Genomic DNA, 18,451 nt, shown 5'->3' on the forward strand with positions numbered 1-18,451 from the left:
CCCCCACCAGAGAAATCCATCTTAGTTTTCCTTCCATATTTTTATCCATACTAATTTAATACTATATGAGGAGATGCAGATATTCACATGCATACAAACCCACATATACACATATACCAAGGAAGAAAGGGCATTTTCTTCAAAATGCAATATTTTTACAGCTTTCTGCATCTTCTTTCACAAAACAATACTTCCTGGAAACGTCTCTAATTCACTGGAATACATCTAGTTCATCCTTTCTGATGGCTACTCAATCTTCCTTGTGTGGATCTATCACAATGTATTCACAAGAGAGGGGCTGAAAACAAAGTTCACTTTGTTTCCAGTTGTTTGACACTAAGAACAAAGCTGCAATTAATATAAGACATCAGAAATGCCAGTGGTGGAACATGAAGCAGGCAGGCTGAGTTTCTTGGAGGAAGCTTCTCTGTCTCTGGTCTTCCTGAATTCTCTTCTCAGGCAGCAGGGAACACTCCCTCCTTCTCAGCCATTTATTGGGGGTCAGGAAGGGAGAAGTGACATATTTTGGTGGGGACAATATCAAACTTCTCTTCAGAAGCTCAAATTTGAAAGCCAAAGAGATCTTCAAGATCTGCTCTCCAGTCTTTTCCCCTGGCACTTGCCAGCCCATGTATGAGAAAATACTATCCTAGTTTTCTCTGCCAAGACCCCACCAGAGAGCAAGGCCTTATATGCACTCAGCAGCAAGTGGAGGGAAGGAAAAACCCAGGTTCTATGTTCCCAGAACCTATTCCAAATCCATCTAATAATTTAATGCTCTGCTACGAAACCTACTTGAAATGCTCATTCCAAACAAAGCTGTTCTATTGTATAAAGTAGAAATGTGATGATACAAAACCAGCTAATTTACTTAAAATCAGAGTAATTAACTGGAAAAAAAACAAAACAACAACAACAACTAGTGGAAAATAACTCAGTTCCTGCCTTGCCTGCCAAGGTCAACTTAGGACAGGACTATAAGAGCTAGAGTATGAAACAGGCCAAAATCACTTTACTGAAAACGGCTTGATAATCAACAAAGACAGAACCAAAGAGTTCCCTCTTGGCTTCTCCTACTTTGTGGTGGTCATGAATTTTATGTCTCCTAGGATAAATGTACTTACATTGAAGCATACCACTCAAATTGCACTCTAACATTTTTGTAATTTTGGAATTATTATTTTTTGTTCAATACATACTCTATTCACTCTTTCTTACTGAACTTCACTGAATATTTTAAGATTTTCTAGTCTTTCATCTAGCAAGTGACCTACCTTATAGAACACTAAGTCACGTTTAAGACAGTGATATCAGTTAGTAATTTGGATAATCAACTTGGTTGAAACTTGGCAGAATGCTTAAATGTAAATTTACTATATACATATGTCTTGTTTAATATCACCATGCATATAATGCTACCCCATAAATGTTAAATATTTAACTTATAATACAGTATACCACTAATATATACTTTCCCCACACTCCTGATGCTAATAGGCACTGTCAACCCAGAAGAGCAAGCATGGCAGACAGTATCGTACAACCTTGGATAACAAGCACACCACAATGTCAAAATGCTTATCTGACGAATGCTCCTCTACACCACCTGGGTGAAAGTAGTCTGCAACATGTAGCTACGTCTTGTGGCCCATTTTATAAACTAGCAAATAATTTTGGTCCAAAATGGTTAACAAAAGGTGTACAATGGTATTGGAGCTTCTACAAATAAACAAGGACAAATATTGTTCTTGGTGCTAAGATGAAAATGTTATGGCAAATGGAATGTGGCTTTTAGGAAACAGTCATGGAAATAGGGTAGAGATCAACAGAAAATTATATTGGTTAAAGTCCTTTGACATTATGAAAAGCATCGTAAATATTGCCACTAGCTGGGATGAACGAATAACAATTGTTTGGCAGGTGGCATTTCATGACTTAAAGATGTAGAAAAAAACTGGAGTGAGTGCCAATTTAAGATGTCAGAATCATTTCTCCTTAGGACTTCTTCCAGAATCATAACCACCCCATGGAGCTCAATTATCAACATTCTCATTTTTAGGAGTACATCCTCCCTATCCCCTGAAACACTCCTTCTCATGGGTCATGTCTCTACATCCATTAAAATATAAAAACAAAGAAAGAAAAGCGAGAAGTAAAATATTACCTTTTATTTTCTCAGGCACACAAGTGATTTGGATACCAATTATCAAGACATTTTACTGATTTCCCTTTAGAATGATCTATTTTAAATCTTCAGCCACCTTAGAAAATAGTTTGCAGCAATCACTTTGCAATTCATAAGTATCAGGTTAGAATTAAGTTGTGGAGTAAGTTAACAGTTTATGTTCAATATGTGAGGTTATTTGAACTCCTGAGTTTTAAATATCCTGTAGAACAGTGATTCCTCTCCCTTCTAATGGCTTTTCAGATTAAAGCAATGACTTTAAAAAATTATATACTAAATACTTGATTACAACAGAAATTGGCCAATCTAAAAATCAGATAGTGTTATACTGAGCATCATTCTGATATAGTGAGTAGCCTCCAGCTGAAACTGGTGAAAATTCCACCACCAAGGCCATCAACTAGGTTAGTACTGTTTTGCCTGGGGTCTATGTAAAACTCTCCTTTTCTCTGCAAATGCTGCTTGGCTATGAACAGCATGGGTTTACCTGCACCAACATGGCATACACCTAGCGACTTGCTCAAGCATTCTAAAGATATCCCTAGAGCCAACAAATATTGACATATGTAAGTCACAGCACCTTTCTCAAGAACAGTCCAAATCAGTAGTGCACATTCACACACAGGAATGCTGGGGATATGCTTTTACCTGCACCACTTAATTACAACAAGGGGAAATAAGAGTAACTAATGAATTTAATAGCTTCACAAGAAGAAAAATGTTTTATAGTAATACACTTGACCCTATCAGGCAAAAGCCACCTAAAAGGATTTGTAACTGGTTACAAAGTGCATCAAGGGAGAGAATGGCTGGCTCTGAATAAACCCACAGTCACTTCTGAACATAAAATACACATTCTAATGACAGAGAGTTGATAATATTATTTTCACAAACCAAACAGTACAAATTTCAAGTTATTTCACAAATCAGATGATCAAATAAAAATGGACATGAATATACTTAGTAAATTAGTATATACACTTTTAAAAGGTGCAATCGTAAAATAACCTACATGACAAAATTTGGCAAAGAGTAAACAAAATCATTAACAATAAACCAAAAATATGTAAAATTTAAGAAAACGCCCAAAGAATTAAAAAAGAACACATCTTTCATAAGATTCAGAAATTATATACCATTTTAAGTGTGCATTAAGCAACTTTATACTGCACTTTAACAGTCTGAGAAATTTGACATTTCATTTCTATAAATATACATGACCGGAGATATTTTATAAGTATATATGACTAACAGCAATATTTGGACAACATAAAAGTACCCTATAGATGTGTGTTGCTGCCATAAATCTGGGATACAGGATTAAAAATGGAGTAAATAAGGCATGGCAATGCTTTGCATGATTTATTGTGAATGCAACCTAAAAACCCAGCAACCAAATTCACCCATCAAGTAGCAGGACTGTAAGGGACTACTGTTTACTTGGATGCTGGAAATGCTGAAGAAAAGAAAAACCACAGCCATAGATTGGTATTTTAGAAACAGTCAATCCATACTATTTTAAGAAAAAAATGGATGATTTATTATATAAAATTAAGATTGGCAGAATACAGAAAAATTATTTCTTTTACCTTTACATATCTATTATAAGTACCAAGCAAAGTGTAACAATTAGAACTCATTATAACTATCAAAAAGTATTCATTTGGTGAAATTATTCAAGTAACAAATGCTAAGTAAATAAATGCACTTCCAAATACGTGAAGTGTAAAACAAGTATGAAAATAGTCATCTTAAATAATGATTCCTTTCACAAAAACTAACCAACAAACAAGAAGCACACGAAAAAGACTGTCAGGTTAGACAGAAAAAAATAAATCAAATGTATTGTTGGTTGGGATTGTTAAACTAAAATCATTAAAAACCAGCAACTAGGATTCAAAAGAAAGAAAGAAAGAAAAAAAAAAAGAAATGAGTAATTAGGACTCAAAAAAGAATAAGGGTATTCCAATACTATATCTATTTTCCTACTATTAACAAGAAAGGAGGATTTGGAGGCCAATTATGTCCTGTAGACCCAGGTGCTCTCAAAGTATTTGCACTGAAGTCTTCTTGGTATGGACATATAAATGAACTTTACTGTTAGTCAAAGATGAGAAAACTTACACATTATAAAGGAAAGGAAAGCAATTACACCTGATAGGAAAGCAATTACACCTGATAGGGAAAAAAGATCACCCATTAAAATGAACAAATTCATCTCTAACATAAGACTAAAATAATCTGCTTCCAAAGAATTCCTTTGTACTTTAGTAGATGAGGGCAAAGCTTTTACCGTAATGAAAAGGCAAATGGGAGGTCTCTGATAAGTTGGAATCGTCATAGCAATAAAAGAGATACCTACCAGAAAATTTGCATTAATATCTATAATCTCATCTGTTAAAAAAACTCATTAAGTTTATAATTAAACTATTTTAAAAATAAAATAAATGAATAATACATATGTAATACGAATCATATGCCAAATTATATTCTATAGTCATAAGTGCTATTAATAAATACATTTGATTCATGCTACAAGAGAAAGAATTGAGACAATTTCACATTTCAGAATTCCTGAGTCTTATCAGAGAAAAGTACCGAAAAAACAAAGAAAATAAACTTACTTAAAGTAGGGCAAATAACACAAATTTGGGCATTAACTTAATATCATATTTATAGTTTTAAAGCTGAAGACTATGGGAACAATATATATGTAGTTCATGAAATTATAAACATGTTTTAAAGCTTGGTTTTAAAAAAGGCGTTTTGATCAAACAAGGCCACCTGAGTGACATCTTCAATGATGGTAAGCCCACCATTTTAAACGAATAATATTTTATTTAAAAGCCTAATTATTAATATAAAAAGGAAAAAAGTTTATTTTAACAAAATGTTTTAGTAAGATTGCAATGGGACAGCCCTTTGATGAAAAATCTAAGGAGGGTAAAGCCAACGTAACTGAATTAGAACAAGAGTTCTAATTTTGAGTCACTACCCACTAAATAATTTCCCTTTTGCTTTGCATATTACACAGTGAAAATAAACAGTTATCTTAAGAGCACTTCAGTCCCACAAGGTAGGATTTAAGCTTTGTGAATAGGTGTAAATGGCCCTGTAACAACATGATGCCTGCAAAAATACATTCCACTGAAAATTAATGTCTGTTCTCTAACTAGTAAGGAAATGGGAAGCTAAGTGGTCCCACTTAAACAATAAAACAAAACAAAACAAAAACCACTGTTTATCCTTTCTGTAAAGACTACCAAAGCAAAGAACATCCAATAATATTATACATTTAAAACTGCATACTTTTACTCATCTTTACAAGTAGGAAATATGCATACAAACAACTCATGGGCTTTATAAATAAAGACACTAATCAGAAATAATATTTGGGTTATTTCTCTGTTTGTAAATACCCAGAAATAAAACAATCTAAAAAACACTAAAGTGCAGACCTATAGGCCAATAGAGGTGCAGCCAAATTTGCATCTACATTTACACTTACATATCCAGAAAATGATTCTTGCTTTAAAAAAAAAAATGTGCAATTTAAAAACGAGTCAGTTTTGTTTGTGCCGTCATACAATTAGAACTTGTCTCTGCCCACTAGTGAAGTGACTGCTAGACCTTAGAGAGCACACTAGGCTCTTGACAATCACATATCTCATTAGAATCATACAACATTGATTCCACCTCCAGAAAATGTTAGGGTCCTCTTGTTGTAGAATGAAGAGCCACTGGTATTTGGTTGATTGCCTTTAACCAGAGAGGACTTCAGTTCCATTTCACAAGCTACAATAGCTGCATTCAATTCCACTTGAGCTCGATGAACTACATAAAACATGAGGCCTATACTTATAATAATCTGTGAATAAAAATAAAACATTACAGTTATCAATATTTTATACAGAAAAAAAGAGATAAATAAATCCAATAAACATTTGGCTTAGAAATGCTTCAAACCGGGAGCTTCTCAAAGATGGTAGGTAAAAGGCTATACATTTTTAAATAGTTTACATACAGTTATTGTTTATTCTTTCCTTTGCTGCTTCTCCTGGGAGTGGAGGACCGAAGTCTACAGGTAACCATGACACGGTATTAGGAAAACACACATTCCTTTTGGTTCACTTGATACAAGCCAAACCTATCTCTTTATACCAAAAAGCTTTCTTCAAGGAATAAAAAATGTCTACAACAGAGGTAACAGCTGGCTAAACTTTGTTGGTATAATTAATGTATTATACCTTTGAATGACTATAAATGTCCATAGGTATTTCTAAGCCCACTTAGTGAGAAGCACTACCATTTACAATGAACTATCTGGTGCAGACAAAATTAAAAGTATTATGGACCACTTAAAAAAATGAAATGCCAATAAACTTCCAAAGAAATTAACAAGAGATTGTGAACAAGAAACTGCCTAGACTTAGGAAAAAACAAAATCAGAGGAAAATATGATGATTATTTTAAAATGTTAGTCAAAGGGATACTAGAAAAAACAATCATACCGATCAAACTGAAAGTCAGCTTTCTAGTCTTAGCTTAGCTACTCACTAGTCATGTGATTTAGGGAAGCTTCAGTTTCTCATTGTCTTATAGGAAGCTATGGTCCCTCTGCACTTTCTTCCTTTTTCCTCTTTTTTTTTTTTTAATTTTTTTTTTTGAGATGGAGTCTCGCTCTGTCGCCCAGGCTAGAGTGCAGTGGCACAATCTCAACTCACTACAACCTCCACCTCATGGATTCAAGCAGTTCTCCTTCTCAGCCTCCTCAGTAGCTGGGATTACAGGCATGCTTCCCATGCCCAGCTAATTTTTGTATTCTCAGTAGAGACGGGGTTTTACCATGTTGGCCAGGCTGGTCTCGAACTCCTGATCTCGTGATCTGCCTGCCTCGGCCTCCCAAAGTGGCCAATTACAGGGGTGAGCCACAGCGCCCGGCCCACTTTAACATTCTATGTACAGTTCCTCAGAATGTCTAAGCAGTGTACATTTTCTAAATGAGTTTTATTCCAAAGTTCATTTATAAATCAGTTCTTTAGGACTTGGAGCAAATACAGCAGGTGTTATTTAATGTTCCAGCAAGTTTACAAAGTCTGCTGTAACCAAAAGTGATACTGAAATATAATACAATTTCAATAAAATCTACCCATAATTATAACATAAGCTTTATGGGGAAAGTATTTTAAATCCAAGTGCTGAGGGTGGTTGGGGAGGATAAAATAGAAGCAGAGCATACTTGGGGTATGATAAATGTGAGAGGGGAGGAACTTGGCACTTGCACTAGGGGGTGCCATTAAATAAGTACCCATCACTCAGTAAAATTGTAAATAAGTTAGTCATCTTAAAGCTGGGTCTTTAAATTCTGTGATTTTGCTTTCTGTTAATTCTCTTAAAAGAAACAAGATATATTTACTGAAAACTCCTAAGTTTGCTACATATCAATAAACGGAAACACCATTTAAAGAGATGAAGAAAATACTGGGGAGGGGTGCGTTGTGAATTAAATGCTACGTTCTGTTTTAGACATGCTGAATTCGAGGTGCCTGTTAGATATCCAAAAAAGTTCATGGATGTCAGTGAATAGGTCTGAAGCTATAGAAAGAGGACTGAGCTAAAGACAGTGCTGGGGAGTAGGATGAGGGTGGGGGGAGGATCTTTACCCAACTGCACATCTTAGCAACCACCAGAGTAATTGGATTTGCTGTTAAAAAAAAAAAGTTTTCAGAGTAGGACTAGAAAACTAAAGCTAGAATCTTCAAAAACACAGATATAAGGGGTGAAAGGAAGAAGTTAAGCATAAGCCAGGCAAGTGGGAAAAAAAAGTTAAGACAGTGGTATCAAAGAAACTAAGGGAAGAGTGTTTTAATAACGAAGACACTGTCAAGAGTCTTAGACTGCTAGCAGGTCAAGCTAGATGAGAACTGGAAAGTGCATCTCATTTAGAAAAGGTTACTGACAGCCTTAAAAAGAGCAGTTTGAGGGAAGGAAGTGGCAGGGCCACAGACAGCAAGGGTGAAATGGTTGTATCTTTAAGTGGGACTTTCCCAGCTGACTTCTGATCCCAGGGTCTGATGATTTGGACTGTCCCCCAACATGCCATCCCCATCTTCCTTAGCCAAGTGAAGTGTTAAAAGGATTTAGAAAATGGAAACAAAGTATAGACATTTTTTAAAAAAGTTTCCTTATTAAAATGAAATCAAAGAATCAAACACAGGCAGAAGGTCAAGACTCACACAGAAAGGCAGGCATCTCTTAATGCTAACCGGAAAGCAGGCTAAGCAGGGGCAGGAACATAAGAAGTTAACAGATTTCTTATATGAAAATTCAGGGATTTCTCAGTTGAAGGCTTCTGATTTTTCTGTTAAGCAAGAGAGGAAATCTGTTGACAATAAAGAGGGCGGGCAGGTGAAGGAGTCAAAATTGTGAGGAGAAGTGAAGATAGTTTAAAATAATTAACTATTTCAAGACAACAGCAGGGGAGTGAGAAGACAAAGGAGAGAGCTAGGATGTGGGGTAGTGTTGAGAAACTAAGTGAAGATTTGCAACCATGAGTTAAATATCAATCCGTTTGGTTACATGACTTCCCCAAAAGAATAGGGATAAAGCAGATAAAACTTGGATGGTTTTGGTTGGTAGGTACATAGAAAAATAACAGGCATGGAAGAGTAACTAAATAGACCACAGAATCTAAGCTGGATTTCAGTACAGGTTGAGAATCCCTAATCCAGAAATCCCAAATCTCAAAGGCTCCAACCAAAAGTTTTTGAGCACTAACAAGACACTCAAAGAAAATGCTCATTCGAACACTTTAGATTCCAGATATTTAGATTAGGGATAATCAACAGGTAAGCATAATGTAAATATACTAAAATCTGAGGAAATTCAAGATCTAAAACATTTCTGGCCCCAAGCATTTCGGATAAGGGATAATCAAACTATACAAGAAATGGTTGTGGCTTCCTATGAACATTTATTTTGTACTGCTTTATTTTAGGCTGGCAGCCATAAAACTCAGAGGCAAATTTGTGGCTCATTTCTAGAAAATATGAGGAATCTCATGAATATACTTATTCTGCTAGCTTTAACCTAAGCTATCTTCTTATTCTTTTGTACATATTTTGTAAGCTGCATTAAATGCCTCCTGATACAAATTAAGCTGTAACTAATATCAATTAAATCAAGCAAGCGTAAACATGTCTTCACTTCTTTTCATAAATCCCTAGGCTAAGAAATATGTGATTTCCCCACTGTTTTGTATTCTAAGCTTAAATCTGCCAGCTTAACCAAAGGGTGAGAAATCACTGAATAAAAGAAGATTCTATAGTTTAAAAAGTACCATGAACTTCATTGACTATGGTTGAGTAATTTACTAAGACGCATAAAAAGTTTTAAATAGTAAAAGTTCTCTCCAAACTATTAACAATGAGGGATTCTAATTACTCAAATGTAAAGTCAAAGGGAAAAAATGTTTCAAACAGATTACTTATTTTCAGGAAACTAAAAAAAAATATGCTTAACCTCATACTAAAAAAGTGTGAGAACGCGATACAGTACTCTGGGACAATCATAAATGTTAATTTATATACTGTGCTATAGATATAATGTATAGAAAGTTTAACTTTGTATGATTAGCGTGCTCTATTAATATAAATAAACCAACTGTAACAAAAACATTTAACTTAGATTCAGATTATCTAAAGAAAATACAGCTCTGGGGAAAAAAGAAAAAAACTGACTCTACACATCAAACATATTACATCATTTTTCTTAAAGCAAGGACTCTTATTGATAAACTTTATTTGGGCAATATTTCAATGTAAATATTCATGGTTTTACTTTATGTACTAAACTTGTACCTCATAAGCATAAAGAAAATTAACTCTGGCTTTATTTTATCATAGTACTTTAAACACAATAGAGTCTCAAAAATTTGAGAATAATGCCACCAAAATTAAATCTGTAATACGGTACCATATACTCAGTAACAGTTAAAACTAATAAGTTAAAAGACCAGTAAGTCTCGAGGACCATCTCATTAGTATTATTTGCTTAGAGGAGTATAGCGTTGTCCCGTGTATCTGTGGGGTATTGGTTCCTGGATCCCCCCAGATTTCAAAATCTGCGTATACTCAAATCCCTTATATAAAATGGCATGGTAGTTGCATATAACTTTTGCATATCTGTCCATATGCTTTAAATGAGTTCTACATTACTTATAATACCTAATATGATGTAAATGCTATGTAAATAGTTATTGTAATACATTGCTTTTTTGTGCTATTTTTTATTGTTATATTGTTATTTTTAATTTTTTTCCCAAATATTTTTAATCTGTAGTTGGCTGAATCCATGAATGTGGAACCAATGGATACAGAGGGCTGACTATATTCTACTGTTTTTGAGCATGATCTCTAGAACCAACCACCTTGGTTCAAATCCTGGCTCTAACACTTATTAGTGGGGACTTTAAACAAGTTACTATCTAATGGTGTCTTTGTGAACCAGTTCTTGTGGATCAGAGATAGGGGGCTTGATTTACAGCACTTGCCATTTCCCATGGTGTAAATATTCCCATCATGGGCAATTTCAAGCTATCAATGTGATGTCACTGAATGCAGATTTGGGAAGAGATGTATAATAAATAACCAGCTCAAAATAATAAACATCTGTACCTCCTAGGGTTTTTGTAGGGACTAAATGGGCTTCAATATGTGGCATATAAAGCATGGAATAAAGGTTAACTATCATCATCATCTCACTAGTTCATGAAAAATTATGATTTTCTATTTTGTTAAATCTCAGGAATAAAATCAATCACAAATAAATTTTTAACTATTTCTGCATGCAAATTTAAAGGCTCTAAGGAAATCTGCCTACTTGGCAGTATTTTCCTCTTTCATCAACCTCTTATGTAAAATTTTATGTGCCCCAAACTATATTACAATTTGCATGGTAATAATAATCCATTACACAAGCTTATTTGGACTTGTAATAGAAAACCTTAGACATTTTTATGAGGTAACACTTTTTAAAACAAATCTTTGGTTTCACATCAAACTGTACTAGAAAGAAATTTACATTGTCAACATAATACTTTAAAAAATACAAACAGGTGAGTTTCAATAATTTGAATATAAAGTAACAAGATAAACACTCAACTCTGCCCAACCTTACTAAAATTATTTTCAGGCACATTTCACACAAAGTCAAAATACAGTATTTGATTTGTGATGACTGAAAATAATCACTGCAAAATAATCTTATTTTGTCATTCTTTTTTGCCTCTTTAAGAGGATTTTCTGTATCAATTCAGTTCTACACACTTGCATATATCCACACAATTAAAATTTTAGTGTTGTCAAAATATGAGGTAGTACCGAAAGAACCAAGAAAAAAAATCTAAAATGGAAAAACCCTCCTATTATTTTCAATGAAATCTCTCAAATCAGCAATGCCATACCAAAAGAAAAAGAGAAAAAAAGAGACAACCCTTGGCCTTAAACTCACCTGTAAACAAAAAACAAAATATCCACTAACACTCTGTTCTGCAATGACATCTTCCATTGTCCGCAGGGTGGTACCCAAGTAAGAATTCAGAAGCTGGGTAGGAAGCAGTCCAACCGAAGATGCCATCAGATAGTTGGGTAATGAGAGATCAGTAATCTAGAAGAGTAGATTAAAGGGAATGATTCATTACCAAGTAAAATTTCAATTCAACATAAAAGAATGTGTGTATAAATCTAACTAGTGGTATTTCCTTGGGAAGGAGCTGACATCTTTACAACAGTATCCTGAATTTACAAAAAGATTATAAAGAGAATACATGCAGAATGTAGAATATTTAGAATGAAATAAAAGTAAATTTTAATATTCTATTATAGTATCATCAAAAGATAACATTTGTGACTTTTTCTTTCATGTAAATAAAATCCACACATAGATAACTTTGTAAAAACAGTTTTGTAAGTCTTCCTCATATCATTAAATATTCTTCAAAAGCATTCTTAAATAGCAGTGTGGTCGCTGGGCTTTGAAGCCAGATAACCCTAGAATGGCATTCTGGTGCTGAGAATTCAATAAGCTACTCTGTCTCTAAATATCTGTTTTGTTTTGTTTGGAGACAGAGTCTCGCTCTGTCGCCCGGGGTTGAGTGTAGTGGTGCGACCTGGGTTCACTGCAACCTCCGCCACCTGGGTTCAAGAAATTTTTCTGCCTCAGCCTCCCCTGTAGCTGGGCCTACAGGCGCACGCCGCCACACCACTTTTTTTTTTTTTTTTTTTTTTTTTGAGACACAGTCTTGCTCTGTCGCCCCAGCTGTAGTGCAGCGGACCGATTTCAGCTCACTGCAAGTTCCGCCTCCCCAGTTCATGCCATTCTCCTGCCTCAGTCTCCCGAGTAGCTGGGACTACTGACGCCTGCCACCACACCCGGCTAATTTTCTGTATTTTTAGTAGAGATGCGGTTTCACCATGTTAGCCGGGATGTTCTCAATCTCCTGACATCGTGATCCCCCTGCCTTGGCCTCCTAAAGTACTGGGATTATAGGCGTGAGTCACCGCGCCCGGCCCTACTTTTTTGTATTTTAGTAGAGACAGGGTTTCACCGTGTTGCCCAGGCTGGTCTTGAATTCCTGAGCTCAGGCAATTCGCCCACCTCAGTCTCCCAAAGTGCTAACTATCAGTTTTTTCATTTGTAAAATGAAAATCATTACCAGCTTAGATGGCTGTTGTTAGGATCAGAAATATTTCTAAAGTATCTAGGAAATACCTGGCATATGACTGACACTCAAAAAAGGTGAAAATTATCATTATTATGCAATTATACTACCATTGCCTGAATGTAGCACAATTTAACCGCTCCTACTGTAGAATATTTACATTGCTTCATTTTTTGTATATATGTAATTACATTTATTTTTGGCTATTATTAAAAAATTCTAAAATTATGATGACATCTTTTGGATATTAACCTCTGTGTTAGGCAACATCTAAAATATTCCTAATGACCTGATCCCCTGGTATTCATGTCAATGTGTGATCCCTTCCCCTAGAGTGTGGGCTGGACCTCGTGCTTTCTTCTAGCAAACAGGCAAGAGCAGAAGTGAGAAGATGTCACTTCCAAAATTAAGTTACCAAAAGAATAGGACTTCCACTTTTTCCTCAAGTAAGTAAGCTGCCATGCTCTAAGTAGCTCCCATGGAGAGACCCATGTGGCAAGGAACTGATGTGTTCAGTCAACAGCTAGCAAAAATAGCCTGGAAAAATAGCCAGTCAATAGCCTGGAAGTGAATCCTGCCCCAGTCAAGCCTTAAGATGACTGCAGCCCTGGCCAAAACCTTGACTGCAGCATTGTGAGGGATCCTGAGTCAGACGCACCCAGCTAGTTGCAGAGGAATCCCTGACCCAGAGAAATTGTAAGACAATAAATGATTGTTTTAAGCTACTAAGTTTTGATCTGGTATACAGCAATACATGACATATGTATCTTAACTCTGGTACGATAGATCACTAGAATTATTGGTTCAAATAGTAAAAAACTTAATTTTCCAAAATGTCCACAATGCTTCAACACACCTGTCAGTATGTGATACATGAACGCATCCACTGTCATACTGTTACCAACTGTAAATATTAAATTTTAATCTTTATTTTGATAGGAGTAAAAATGATATTTCATCATTATTTAATCTGTACTGTTTTAATTTATATTGGCACATTTTCTATATACATTTTTTATTCACATTTCCTTATGGGTTTATTTGTTCACATTTGCCCTTTTTTATTGGGATGTTATGTGTTTTTCTTATTTGTAAGAACTATTTATATAGTGAGGGCAACCTGTTGTCTCTTATATGTGGCATATAGTTTTTGCTAAAGTGTCCTTTATCTCTTAATTTTATGTTTTGACATAGAAATGTTTTTAAATTCTTACATAATAAAATATTATCTATTTTGTCCTCTTATTTTCCATTGCATTTAGCTTTAGAAAGTGTTTTAAGAGTCTACTGTTGATTTCTACCTATGTATTTCTTCTGATTATGTTTTTCTTTTTAGCATTCACCACTTATTCCTTCTGGAATTTATTCAAATTCAAGGTGAGGATATAGCCTGATCCCTCCCCTTTCCCAATAGCTAATTTTCCCAGCATTAGATAGTAAATAATCAATAACTTCTCCATTGACTTATTATGTTTACTTTAGTAGAAATAAAAGTTATTTTATATAAAAAGGGCTTATTTGGAGCTCTAAAACTGTCCATTTATATTTAAAATCTTGTATAGAACTAAAGCATAGGGGTCTCAAATCTTGTACTGAAACCAAATTGTAATAAAGACTATCCGTTAATACCTGGCAAGGAATTTCCCATTCTATTCAAACTCCTTCATTATGCTTCTTTTAAAAATGGCCATAACTGTTCTTGGCTATATTTATTCTTGCAGATCATTCTATCACTCAAAAAAAATGAGTAAATTTTATACTGGGATTAAGGCAAATCTGCAAATTAATCTGAATAGACCTGAAATCTCTACAATATTAGGTATTCTTATCCAGAAATTTTTCTATAATTACTCAAAATCATCTTTTATACCTCTTACTAAAGTTTGGTCACTTTATTCACGTATCCCATGCATTTCTTATTAGTTTATTTCTAAGCATTTCACGTTATTATTGTTGCCACTACTATTGATTTTCAAAGTAACTTCTCCACACCCCCATCTGAGTATTACTGGTATGTAAGAAAGCTACTGGCCACTTTATTAAACCTTTTTACTAATTTTAAAATCTGATATTTTAAACAGCTATAGGTGACTCTACAACTATTAATACAACCTAATCTAAAAATCATTTCATATTTTCAATAAAACTACATTCAACTCTATTCATAGATAATGAACTGGAGATGCATTACTACTGATTTGGAAAGAATATTACAATGACTGGTTGTTAACAATCCACCTTATTGATCACTGACTCAATAACTGCTAATGCAAGATGCTCCAAGAGGTGCTTGGAAGAGATAAAAAGACACAATGCCTACCACTGATGGATTAAACACTGACAAGTAAACATAAACTACCTGAGAAACAGGCAGAATGGGGAGCACTGAGAAGGAATACATGCTGAGCATTAAAGAATAAAGGATGAAAATTAATTGTAGAAGTAGAGGCCAAAGGGTAACTTTTTGGGAAAAGAGGGATTCAAGGCACACACTGAAAGCGTAGTATGAGTTTGGCAAGCAAAGGTAGATAGGATGAGGAAGGCAGGTGTTCCAAGAAGAGAATGAACAAAAGATGAACAGCTTCTTCCAAATTATTTTATTTATTTATTTATTGAGACAGAGTCTCGCTCTGTTGCCCATGCTATTTATTTATTTATTTATTTATTTATTTATTTATTTATTTATTGAGACAGAGTCTCGCTCTGTCGCCCACGCTAGAGTGCAATTGCAGGGAAAGTACAGAATGTATTCATAAAGTTGGCAGCACAGCTAGGATTGTCTATAGGGCACACACAAAGAAATCCTGTAAAATAAAGACAGGAAAACTAGATGGGGTGATACTTGTTGGGGCCTTAGATAAAAGAGGAAGGCGCCTATACTCAGAGGAAAGGTACCAGGGAGTCTAGTCAAAGAATGGTGTGAATGGAACTAAGCTGAGCAAGGTTCCTTCTTCAATTTAGAGTACTTATAGGAGCAGAGAACTTTCTTTAGAATAAACATGTCAGATATAAAAAGTAAGAACATACAACAAAATGAATGTTATAAAATTACAGTGCAGTTAATAACAAAACATTACATATTATGGAAGTTATCTTTAAAATAAATATTTCAGTTCAGAAATTTCAGAATGCAACGCTGCTGGCCACAACCTTTACCTTTAAATGTAATGAAGTTTCTCTAAATATAACACATAATTGACATTCACAGATGACATCAATAATATTCAAATGGGTAATTTAAGAACAGATTTCATAAATCTGAAACAACTCTACCTACCGTCACCCATGCATAAACTGCATAAATTGAAGTTTATCAAATCTTTCATGACCAAACCTTACCCTTGGGAAAAAGTGTGATTATGCATACATATAATTTTAGTTAATAATCGTAAATATTTTTGCTGGAGTGTTCAATGCTTTAACCAATGGAGCAACACAGTAACATACATGTATACAGGTTTTAAACTATTAATAACTTTATTAAAGACGAACAACTTCTTCCAAATTATTTTATTTTATTTTATTTTATTTTATTTTATTTTATTTATTTTGAGACAGAGTCTCACTCTGTCACCCAGGCTGGAGTGCAATGGCACGATCTTGTTCTCACTGCAACCTCCGCCTCCCAGGTTCAAGCAATTCTCCTGCCTCAGCCTCCTAAGTAGCTGGATTACAAGAGTGCACCACCACACCTGGCTAATTTTTGTATTTTTAGTAGAGACAGGGTTTCACCATGTTGGTCAGGCTGGTCTTGAACTCCTGCCCTTGTGATCCGCCCACCTCAGCCTCCCAAAGTGCTGGGATTACAGGCGTGAGCCACTGCGCCCGGCCTATTTTAATATGGCATTTTCCATAAGCAAAAATTTTACTCAGAATCTCCATCTAGCTCAGTCTTTGACAAACATATTAGGAACACTTGTTTCCACAAGGAGATGCATCCAGCCTTCTCTCCGCAGTCTTCAAGCACCAAAGTTCTAAAATTTTGTCTCCTCGTTCTACTTTGTAGAAAGACATTAAACATGAGCCTAGATCAATACCACTGGAATTCTTGCCTGCAAGTACCCCGGCATTTTGGCTCAGAATTTGTATTCCAAATCAAAGAACCCCTAGATTTCTCAACCTAGGATATCAATGCTATCTTGCTAGTTAGTTTCTGTGATGAGATACCACAGCAAGAGTTTAAGGGATGGCAAACACCACCTGACTGCTATCCTCCCATGTTTTAAAAACTCTAGAAGCACTATAAAAGTATATATCCTTTATTCCCAGAGGTACATGATATACTTGAAGATGTGATTCACTTAACATGGGGTTATTAACATGTAGAACAGCATTTCACCACTATACCAAATAGATCCTGAAAACAAAGAAGTATTCCATCTGGGAGGGAAAAAATAAATGAGAGAGAGAAAAAAAAACTGTAATTCTGAAGAGCAAGAGCTGATTCACCTCTGAACATGGCATTTTTGGAGCTGACAACTGAGAACCTCCGTCTTTAGATCTATCACTGGGACATTCACTGAAGCTGGGGCTGTGGTCGGTCCACTTAGGCAAAGCACCAAGCACAGCTCTCAGGAAACCTGACCCAGCTCTTCTGCTTTCTAAGATTATAGCTGTTTACACAATGGTTTTACCACTTTAATTTAACCCACCAAGAAACTTTGTTTTTACATAGACTATCTTGGCATGGATGTAATAAAGAATATAAAGGTGACCTGTATTCAGAAGACCTCAAATTTTATGTGCAGCTCTGTGAATCTAGCATTCATTTTGGCAAATTATACTTTCCTGTACAGACGTGTTGCTTGGTATTTGGGATGCTGCTTATTAACAAAATTACTGTTAAAATATTATAAATTCCAATTAAAATATATTAAATTACATTATATAGGAAAAAATCATGAATCACTATAGAAAAAAAATCATGAAGCCCTAAGACTGTCAAGAAAGGATTGGTCAAGAGAAATTAAAATGACCAATTTGGTCTTTTCATCTAATTAATATTTACTGATAGTATTTTACTGTATATATCCCCAAAATACTTCCTACTAATATTTCAGAAAAATTGGGGAAGAGATGGCCGGGTGCAGTGGCTCCGCCTGTAATCCAAGCACTTTGGGAGGCCGAGGCGGGCGGATCACGAGGTCAGGAGATCGAGACCATCCTGGCTAACACAGTGAAACCCCATCTCTACTAAAAAATAAAAAAAATTAGCCAGACGTGGTGGTGGGTGCCTGTAGTCCCAGCTACTCCAGAGGCTGAGGCAGGAGAATGGTGTGAACACAGGAGGCAGAGCTTGCAGTGAGCCGAGATCCGCGCCACTGCACTCCAGCCTGGGCGACAGAGCGAGACTCCATCTCAAAAAAAAAAAAAAAGTGCCTTTCAAAGGACAGTTTATTCACACAGAATTACGTATAATAATACATCGTTCTGTGTCTGCTTTGTTCACTTAGCACAGTGTTTTCAATATTCATACACAGTGTAGTAGATATCATTTATTCCTTTTAAATTCTGAGTATCTCTTAATTTACAGAATTTACTAGCAG

General features: G+C 35.2%; 1 protein-coding gene across 1 annotated transcript in view; it reads right to left on the minus strand.

Moving 5' to 3' along the window:
- Positions 1-2,150: 2,150 nt before the first annotated feature.
- TMEM64 (transmembrane protein 64) overlaps positions 2,151-18,451 on the minus strand; it is a 25,153-nt gene continuing 8,852 nt past the window's right edge. Inside the window, exons 3-4 of the mRNA XM_017888776.1 lie at positions 11,696-11,851; positions 2,151-6,053 (exon numbers count right to left, since the gene is read on the minus strand). Of these exons, the coding sequence (XP_017744265.1) occupies positions 5,862-6,053; positions 11,696-11,851 (348 nt within the window). The 3' untranslated portion in view covers positions 2,151-5,861. The remainder of the gene's footprint in view (positions 6,054-11,695; positions 11,852-18,451) is intronic.

This window comes from Rhinopithecus bieti, unplaced genomic scaffold (assembly GCF_001698545.2).
Source record: "Rhinopithecus bieti isolate Rb0 unplaced genomic scaffold, ASM169854v2 scaffold_18608, whole genome shotgun sequence".
NCBI classification, from domain to species: Eukaryota; Metazoa; Chordata; class Mammalia; order Primates; family Cercopithecidae; genus Rhinopithecus; species Rhinopithecus bieti.